The 10283-nt window shown below is 46.7% G+C and overlaps 1 protein-coding gene across 1 annotated transcript; it reads right to left on the reverse strand.

Moving 5' to 3' along the window:
• Window positions 1-4861: 4861 nt before the first annotated feature.
• Window positions 4862-6628, reverse strand: Ccin (calicin). Its single transcript, XM_052718657.1, has one exon. The coding sequence runs from the start codon at window positions 6626-6628 to the stop codon at window positions 4862-4864; it is 1767 nt and encodes a 588-aa protein (XP_052574617.1).
• Window positions 6629-10283: the final 3655 nt, after the last annotated feature.

The raw sequence follows: 10283 nt of genomic DNA on the forward strand, positions 1-10283 counted from the left end.
AGAACTGAACCATTTACTAAAATTATGCAAGGTCTAAGGGAAGCATTCACTGAGGTTTTTTTTTTTTTTTTTTACAAAGATTGACTTCAGCTATAAATAGAAGATTATCAGATTCAGAAGCTAGGCAAGTATTAATCAAATCTTTGGCTTTTGAAAATGCTAATTCTGAATGCAAAAGGGTTATTAGGCCTCTAAAGACAAGATAAGCAACAATAGATGAATAGATTAGAAATATGGCTGATACCAGATCTCATATTTATGATGCAACTTTAATGGGAGAAGTAGTCTCTAAAGGTTTTAAGAAAAGCCAAACTATAGACTGTCTTGGCTGTGGCAAGCAAGGTCATTTCAAAAGAGATTGTGGATAAGGTATTCCTAGAAACAATGCTTTTTTCTAGAGATAATTAAAAAAGAAAGCCCTAGCCTTCTGGAGTGTGCAGAAGGTGTGGCAAAGGCTGGCATTGGACTAATGCATGCAAATCAACAAGGGACAGGCAAGGTAACCCCTTGTCAGAAAACACTCTGTGGGGGCCTCGTGCTGGCCCTGTTGGCCATTTCAAGTTAGCAGTGGAGAAACCACAGAGCAGTTAAACAGCACAGCTCTGAAGATAGCCTAATAACTCAGATATTAAAGTCAAAGCAGCTTCAGCAGATAAAACAGGAAACTCAGGAGAGGCCAGAAAACAAGTATTTTGGCAAGCTGCTATAATGATCAGAGGCCAAAACTAAAAGTATTTTTAAGTGATATTGAAATTGATGCTTTGATAGACACAGGAGCAGATGCAACAGTAATTTCACCAAAATCTTGGCCTCTAGATTGGCATCTCCAGGAGGTAAATATTCAGTTCCTAGGAACTGGTTCATTATCTCAGGTAAAACAAAGTCTAAAATGACTTAAATGTGTGGGACCAGAAGGTCAAATCGGAAAATTAAAACCACATGTGGTAATATAGCCATAGATCTATGGGAAAGAGGTCATACAAGAGTGGGAAGCACAGATTAGCATTCTTCCAACTCCAGAGACAGGCTGTAAAGATGTTCCCAATAAAGAAATTAAAAGATGTTATTAATGACAGTCACAGACTGTCCAGGTTGTCCATAAGCAGGACACAGCAGAGGCTGGCTCTTCCATTGCTGCCCCACCACTGAAGTGGTCAACTGACAAGCCTGTTTGGGTAGGGCAATGGCCTATTACAAAAGAAAAGTTACAGGCTCTGGAACAGCCAGTCCAAGAGCAGCTGGAGGCTCAACATATAGAAGAGTCCACCAGCTCTTAGAATTCCCATATGTTTGTCATTAAAAAGAAATATGAAAAAAAAGGAAGATGTTAACAGATCTGAGAGCAATCAATACAGTCATTCAGTCTATGGGTTCCTTACAACCTGGAATCCCCTTAACTTCTTTATTACCTAAGGCATGGCCTATTATAGTAATTGATTTAAAAGATTTCTTTTTCACAATCCCTTTGCATGAACAAGATAGAGAAAATTTTGCTTTCACAATGCCTACATATAATAATTCTCAACCTGTTGAAAGGTACCATTGGAGGGTCTTGCCATAAGGATTGTTAAACAGTCCTACCTATGTCAATACTTTGTACAACAGCCATTAGAAATAATTCATAAACAGTTTCCTTAATCTATAATTTACCATTATATAGATGAACTTGATCGGCTACTAAAAGGAAATGTGCTAAAAGTCTCAGAATTTGACAAGAAACAACATGTTAACAGCAAAGGTTTAAAGAAAGATCACTTGACAACAAGCCAAGGTAGTTATCAGGAAATACCCTACTTGTTCTTTGTATAACCAAAATTCATTACCTGCAGGAAGTAACCCAAAAGGTATCCAAAGAAATAAAATTTGGCAAATGGATGGGTTTCATTTTTCAGAGTTTGGAAAATTAATGTGTGTGCACCATACCATAGATACAAATCCAGGGTTTCAATGGGCAACTGCTTTAAATTCTGAAAAGACTGATTCTATAATTATACATTTATTAGAAATTATGGCTATTATGGGTATACCTGTACAAATTAAGACTGACAATGCTCCAGCATATGTCTCTAGTAAAATGAAACTGTTTTTTGCATATTACAACATAAAGCATATCACAGGCATACTACATAATCCTACAGGACGAGCAGGTGTAGAAAGATCCAATCCTACTTTAAAAGAAATGCTTAGGGGCTAGAAAGATGGTCCCTAAAGCATTTGAGAGCACTGTCTGCTCTTCCAGAGGACCCAGGTTCAATTCCCAGCACCCACATGACAGCTCACAACTGTCTGTAAACTCCAGTTCCAGGGATTCTGACACCCTGACACAGACACACACGCAGGCATAACACCAATGAGCATAAAAAAATAAATAAATGCTTAATAAACAGAAAGGGGTAATGGAGACCCCCAGAGATAGATTACATAATGTTTTATTAACTTTAAATTTTTTAAATGCTAATGAGCAAAAAATAACAGCTGCTGAGACACATCAGATTGTGGGAAAACAGCTGAATAATCAAACTAGCCTATGTATTTAAGGATGTTTTAACTTCAGAATAGGAGTTAAGAAATGTGTTACATTGGGAGAGACCTTTGTCTTCACAGGAAACGAAAAGCTATGAATTCCTTCAAAATTAATAAAGATCAGATTTGACCTGGGGAGACCTCCTGAAAATCTTAGCTGCAGACATAAAGGAAGAAACCAAGAAAAACTACAAGAGAGATGACATGTATGCTGATCCCTCTACATAGGAACAACTCTGAGACTAGATGAGACATAAATTTTTGTTGGCTACAGAGTCTTCATGGCTTATTATTGCATGTCACCCTTTTACATGGCATGGATGGAGATTTATATTACAGTTTGGTTATGCAGTCCAAATGGACTTATAATATTGACAGATGCCTTTTACCTGCTCAAACATAAAACAAAAAATCATCTTTAACTGACTTGTGCACACCGCACATTGCATACCTGTGTTAATGCAGCTATATATGGTACCTTTAAAGTTAGTGTGTTTTCAGAAAAAACAAAGAGAGACACCAGACACCAATGAAGACAAGTAGCCCAGGGGATCCAGCCCTACAGAATGCCTCTGTTGCCATTTCCTCAGAAATCTGCATCCAGAACAACTTCGAAGCTGCTAGCTAAGATGATCCTGCCTCATGCACTTCTCCAGCCAAGACTTCAGTTAAGCCCTGCCCTTTCCTGTCACACAGAGACAACAAATGAGACACCTAGCTCTCCCAGGACTTGACTGTTATTCTGATTTTCTCAGGGTCCCTTAAAGATGCTGTCACCCCCCAGACAACAGGAAACAATTTTAAGAACATAATGCCCACATTCCTGAGAGGCGAGATGAGTGGTTTTGGTCATTCAGTGGATTATTGGCATTTGTAGCCATTTAGGGGGGTTGGTTGCAAGTTATTATTGATCATGGTCAAGGAGGAAACTAAGCAAAGATGGTTAGATTAAGGGATCTCTTTCTTTCTTTTTATTTCCTCTATCCTTTATCTCCTGTATTGTATTGGGGGGAAGGAGGGACAAGGGATGAAAAGAATAAAAGGGGGATATGGGAATGATAGGATAAAGGGTAGATTATTGGATCTACTTTAAACTAAAAAGCAACTACTAGTCTCAAGTATTTTACATTGGTATGGATTTTTGTATTTTGATACAAATTTAAGCTTATTTTTGTTACAACATACTGTATATATGTTTCTACTCTTGGTTAAGATAGTGTACCTATCTTAACTCATTTAAAAAAGTAAAGATGTTCCAGTCCTTGAAAGCTACTATTACAAACCGTTTAGGATAAGTAAGAAACACAGGTTAGTAGTTAGTGACCTGTAACAATCAAACCTGTAGTCAAGTTAGGTATGTTTTCAAGGTTAAACAGAGATATTTTAGATTGGTGGTCTTCTGCAAGAGCAGCCCGTGCTCTTAACTGCTGAGCATTCCACACGCGCTAATTCATTAAAACTCCACCTTACACTGGTAGGTAGGCTGGCTCATTATCTCTCTGTTATAGAAAAGGAAATTAAGACAGAGAGATAAATTAACTGACCCAGAATGACCTAGTGGGTGTTTGAACCGGTACTCAAACCACGCACCTGCCCCCTCTCACAGCACCCACAAGCTTCATCTTCTCCCTTTACTGCTGGCCCTTCCACCTCCCGATTCAAACCCCACAATCCTGGGGAGGGTCCTCAGTGAACCTTTCCTGCTAGAAGTGGTTGTAAACAATCCTCAACTTCCCCACAAATGAGACACCCAACCACCCCCAGTACACAAACAGGACAGGCTGTCGACCCTGCTTGTGCCTTGTCCCTGAGCTTTGCCCACACACCACCTTCCTCCCCAGACCTGGGATGGGCCCTTTCCTGCCTCCCTGGAAGACCGGAAGCAAACATATGCTGGAAGAGCCCGCAGCCTCACAACTCTAAGCAGACACTTTCTTGTCAGTCTATAGACCACTGAGAGGTAACTACAGGGGTAGAGAAGGGGGCAGGTTGGACATCCCCTAGCCCAGGGTCTAGAAGGAACCTCAATTCCCACCCCCCCAAGGGCTCTTCCACCGAGGGCTCTTTTTCCTGTCTCAGTTTGGAGTAACTCTAAAACATTCTACCTGCTAAGGGACCAGTACCTGAGAGATGTTGCCACCCCACCGACCAGAGACTCCACACCAGTTAACCCAGAACTTCTACTCACTGGGAACATCCCCAGCCCAGAAGCTCTGCTTTCAGACCCAAGCATTGACTAACGCTAAAAGGAACTCAAAGGCCACATTTCCTCTCTTGCTCTTTGTCATTAAATTGTGAATAATAATGCATTTACTTATTCTCCCACTTAAAAAGTTGTTTAAATTCTTTGAAGAATCTTGCAAGGTAGCTTGGCTAAACAGCAGGCAGGACAGTCCAGGGCCTCAGGTGGGGAGGCGAGGGTCTTCCATTCACCTATCTTTTGGTCCAGCAAGTAAGCATTAGGATTGATGGTGTAGTCCTTTGTCTGGACATCGCTGGCTGTGGTGACACCCCCACATACAAATACCTTGTTGTCTCCAATGGAGCAGATAGCATGGGACACGTCCAAGGGACAGCTGTTAGGCAGCAGAGGCACTGAGGATGCTGACTTGTTGGCCTTTATCTTCTGTAAGTTGATTTCCACGCTCTGCCGGTGGCTGTGCACACGCAGGATGTTGTCCTGATGGAAAGAGAGCAGGGGCCGGTGGTTGAATTCAATGGGGAAAGTGATACACTGGACCACTTCCCCTGTGGTGGTGTCAAAGCAGTCCACTACACCGACCCGGGAGATGTAGCCCTTCACCAGGCATCGCCCAGTGACAATGTACAGGTTCCGGTCACCCTTGGTGATCACTGCTGTGCCATCCATAGGGATGCTCATCTTCCCTGCCAGGCACCAGGCCTCCTTTCGTTCATCATAGCGATAGATGTTGGAGACATACCGGCGTGGGGCAATACTCCCACCCACTGAGTACACGGTTCCCCCGCAGGTCACCATGGTGTGGAAGACAAGCCCAATGGGTAGGTCGGGTAGCTTGGTCCAGGAGTTGTCATCCATGTCATACCGCCATGCCGTCTTGAGTCCTGAAATCTGTTCGGTGGTGCCACCGGAGATATAGATGTAACGGCCGGCGGCTGTTGCACTCAGGGCGGCTGCGCGGTAGGGCATCTCTGAGAGCTTCAGCCACAGGTTCTCCTGGATGATATAAGCAAACACTCCATCGTTGAACTTGCCATGGGCCTTCTGGCCACCAAGGATGACCACTGAATCAAGCAGGGCCCCCTTCCGCTGGTAGCTCAGCAGGCTGCAGGGCCGCTCCTGCTTGCGGTCCATTAGGACACTCTCGATCAAGGTCACGTGGGCGGAGTTGTTCTCCAAACTCGTCAGCTTGTTGCTGGCAAACATCAGCGTCTTGTTGGAGACAGCATTGAGGTTGATGTAATTGAAGAACTTCTTGAAGTATTTTTCCCGTTCCTCCTGCCGGAAGTACACCCAATTGATGAGGGCACTGAGAGCCTGGTCCTCGTTGAGCACATGAAGGTTTTCATCACGGAGCAGGCGGCCGAAGATGACAGGGGGGCAGCGCATGAAGTGCATAGAGCCCTCGGGACTGGCCCAGAAGTGGAAGTTGTCACGAATGCCGGAGTAGGCCAAGTCTGATACTTCCTTGAGCTCGAACAGCTCCGCTAGGAAGAGGTAGCGCAAGCAGTTGGCACGTCGAATGGACTTGATAAGGAAGTCATTGCAGTGAATCCGGAGGCGTGGGGTGTTGAAATACTGAGCGCCCCGCAGCAGCTCCTCCACATTCTGCTCTGAGATCACCACTTTGCCGCTGTAGAAGTAGTCCAGGAGCTGGTCCACCGTGCAGGCGCTCAGGTAGTTGGGGTCAATGGTGATGAAGAGCTCGTCGGTGGTCTTCATGTCGTTGCTGGAGATGAGACTTTTTACCAGTGGGGAGACAGCAGCCAGCACGTTGCGATGTGCGAAGAAGACGTGGTGGTCCACAGTCAGGGCCATGTCCCAGTACTCTTTGCGCTTCCTCTGTTTGTTCAAGTTTTGCAGCACAAAGCTGTTGTAGTTTTTCTCTGTGAATTCCAGTTTCATGGTGCTTCCTCGTTGGCTGAGACAGAGATCAGTGGCAGGGACTGGAGGACAGACTTTTTCAGGCCTTTGGGATTCGGACTGATGGTTGTTTGCAGAGCAGCTGACCAGAGAGGAGTGGGGGTGGGGGGTGGGAGAGAGGCTGATGTCACAGAATGGATGAGGTCATCATAATGCAGCCCCCTCCCCACCCCGGGGCCTTTGTTGGCGACATGGAGCCTTTCTCTGCTCAGCGGGCTCCCACCTGCTGAGGTCATAAGGACCTAGTTCAGGCCCGAGCTCCAGAGGAAGCTCAGGGGATGGACCACGGTGTCCACTCGGGGCTTTCAAGTCTCAGTTCAAGGCTTCATTAGGAATGCCAGTGCTGGTTTGGGTGGGGCAGAAGGCAGTTGTGTGTAGTGGAGATAATGGGAGGGGAGATAATCTAGAAGCCTCCCATTTTACCAGGGAGGTTGAAGTCCTGATAAGAAAGGGCGTCCTGGTGTCATGGAGGCAGTTGGAGGCAGAGCAGGCCTAGAACTCCAGTGGTGTGTAGGGCATTACCCCCTCCCCCTCCACCCTTCCAGGAAGCCGGAACCACCCAGTTTCCATGTTCTGATTCTTAGACCCTTTCTCTGCCAAGGTCCCTGGGCATCTGAGAAGACAAACCCTTGGCTCCTGACCTTTGTAGTCAGGACACCATTTTCATTCAAAACGGAGAGGTGGGAGACACTAGAGCTCCAGGAAGATGGGAGGGCTTGGGAACGGCCTGCTCCGGATTTCCGAGGATCTAGTAAAATGCTGGGACAGTGCCTGGCCGGGTCTCTCCATCCAGAGTTACTTGGACAAGTTCGCTCGGGTCTCGGAATTCTTTTCTGTGAGATGGGAATAAATAACTGGGCAGCAGTAGGCACGGTGCTTAGCTTGTGGCGAAAGTTCAAATAAATGCCCCCTGTTGTTTCTTCGTCAATATTACCGCCGCTACGGGGCGCTGGTGGGAGGCTGTGGGCAGCCCCGAAGCTCTCGGCGGCTTGCAGGAGCCTGCTGCGGCCGCACGGTGGGGCTGCAGGTCACCTCCCGGCTGGGAGCACTGGGCCCGCTCAACCGCCCCAACCGTTTAGCGAGAGGAAACCCGCCGCTGGGGCCCCTTTCCGCCTGTTCTGTCGCGCCTGGGACTCCTTAGTGTGGGAGCGACCCGGAAACGCACACGTCTGGACCCAGGGGGCAGACCCACATCTGTTCTCACTTTCCAGATGTGGACAGAGCCCAGAGGGGGTGCATGACCGCTAAAGAAGAGCCTTGTCATTTGGGCCCTTGTACTGGTCAGGAGGGCCTGGCTCGGTGAGGTCCTCCCGAGTGCCCCTCCCAGGGAGACTGTCAGCTTCACCCTGACCACTCTCCAGCCCTTCTCTCGCTGGCTTTGATTCTCATTCATTCATCTTTTCATTCAAAACCGGGCCTTTTCTTTATTTGATGGCTTGGTAATTTGAAGTTTATTTTTTAAAACAATTACTCTTTAATATTGAAGTTACACATCTTGATGCCTAATTTCCGGGACAGATAGTCTCTTTAGATGGGATACCAAAGAAAGGCTCAGAACTTCTGTCTCCCCATTTGGAGGAATACTTAGGTTCCAGCCCCATTCCAGAACTCCCTGTGTGGCTCAGCTCAGTTCTCCCACAGTCCAGTCTCTGTCTCTGGGAGAGTTTTTCAGCTCTGCACACCTCTCCAGCTCTCACCACCTGAGAAGCAGTGGCCACTCGCCCGGAGGAAGCATCATGATGCTGATAAGGATGCTTGACTCCCAGCGGCATCCTGGCTGCCAGACCCCACTTGCTGGGACATTTACCAGAAGCAGAAGGTCATCAGACCCCTAGCACCAGCACAGGAAGGAGCACACTCACTGCGTGCCTCCAGCCAGAGATCATGGCCGTCCAGGGGGACCTGACAGATCTGATATCTGAGGCCTGGAGAGCAGAGGCTTGCTCAACTCAAGTTCAGCGGCCATGCACTCTGATCTTAATTGTAGGGCTTGCCATCCTCAAAAAACTCAAGACAGAAAGCTCAGAATCCCCGTTAGTTGGGAGGCAGAGGCAGGAGGATCTTTGAGCTCAGGAGTTTAGGTCAGCCTGGATAACATAGAGAGACCGTAACACAAAACAAAAAGTGGGCTGTGGCGGTCCACACGTGTCTCAGCCCTCAGGAGACTGAGAAAGGATGGTAAGTTCAGGCCAGCCTGGGTAACATAATAGACTGTCTCAAGGTTAAAAACTAAAAAAAGGAAAAAGAAGTTCATTAAACTGGACCGGGGCTAAAGCTCAGTGGGTAGAGTGCTTGCCTACCATGCACAAAGCCCTGGGTTTGATCCCTAGAATCACATAAACTAGGTATGGTGGCACATGCTTGTGTAACCCAAGCACTTCAGAGATGAAAACAGAAGGATTGGGAGTTCAAGGTCACCCTTAGCTATATAGTCTTGAGTTCTAGGCCAGCCTGGAGTACTTGAGATTAAAAAAAAGAAGAAGAAGTGTGTGTAAGGGGGTGCTGTTGAGGTGGCTTTGCAAGGTAAAATGTTTGTCCGACAAGCGTGACCACCCAAATTCAGTTCCTGGAACCCACAGAAAGGTGGAAGGACACAAGCAACTCCACAAGTTGTTCTTATACACACACACACACACACACACACACACACACACACACACACACACAGTTTTGCTTTGAGACAGGGTGTTTTAGTTGACCTGGATGCATCTGTGAAGAGGGAATCTTAATTGAGAAAATATCTCCATTAGATTGTCCTGTATGCAAGTCTGGGAGGTATTGCCTTGATTAATGATTGATATCGGAGGGCCCAGCTCACTGTGGTTGGTGCCATCCTTGGGCAGGGGGTCTTGGATGGTATAGGAAAACAGGCTGAGCAAGCCAGTAAACAGCATTCCTCCATGGACTCAGCTTGGTTTCTGCCTCCAGGTTCCTGCCCTGACTTCCCTCAATGATGGAGTGTGACCTGAAAGTGTAAGATGCAATAAACCCTTCCCTCCCCAAGCTGCTTTTGATCATGGTGTTTTATCACAGTAATAAAAACCCTAAGATACAGGATCTCTTTATGAAGCCTGGGCTGTCCCGGTACTTGCTAGGTAGACCAGGCTGGCTTGGAACTCACAGACAATTGCCTGTGTTTGTCTGCCTCTGTTGGGACTAAAGGTGTGTGTGTGGAGAGGCCCCAAAACAGCTTGGCCACACAGCTGTCATGACAGACTTAGAGGCCCAGACAGAGCTTCTGGCAGGCAACACCTGGACCCTGGAAAAGTCATAAGCTGACCCTACCCAGGGAGGGCCTGCATCTAAGGGGAAATACCTGATATTTTAAACATTTCCTATACCCTAGACAAATGTCAGCCAATCAGGGTCCTGAACTCTGGAGATCGCCTCACCCTAACCTCTGCTTTGATAAAAAACCCCACCCCACCTGAGCTCAGGGCTCTCTCTGCTCCTCTGCTCTCACCCACTACGGCGGACAGACAGAGAGACCAAGCCCCAGAGCTCGAAGGTAATAAAGGCTCTTTGCTTTTACATACAGGATTCAGTCTCTGTGGTGGTCTTCTGGGGGTCCCCTGGATCTGGGCATAACAGTGTACACCCCCACGACTGGTTAATAAAACATTCTTTAAAAGAAGGA

The sequence above is a fragment of the Peromyscus californicus genome, unplaced genomic scaffold (genome assembly GCF_007827085.1).
Source record: "Peromyscus californicus insignis strain IS unplaced genomic scaffold, ASM782708v3 Scaffold_5__1_contigs__length_169319896, whole genome shotgun sequence".
In the NCBI taxonomy this organism is placed as follows: domain Eukaryota; kingdom Metazoa; phylum Chordata; class Mammalia; order Rodentia; family Cricetidae; genus Peromyscus; species Peromyscus californicus.

Bases quoted from the DNA above. Each gene is read 5' to 3' on its own strand.
- Ccin (XM_052718657.1), bottom strand. From the start codon at position 6,628: ATGAAACTGGAATTCACAGAGAAAAACTACAACAGCTTTGTGCTGCAA.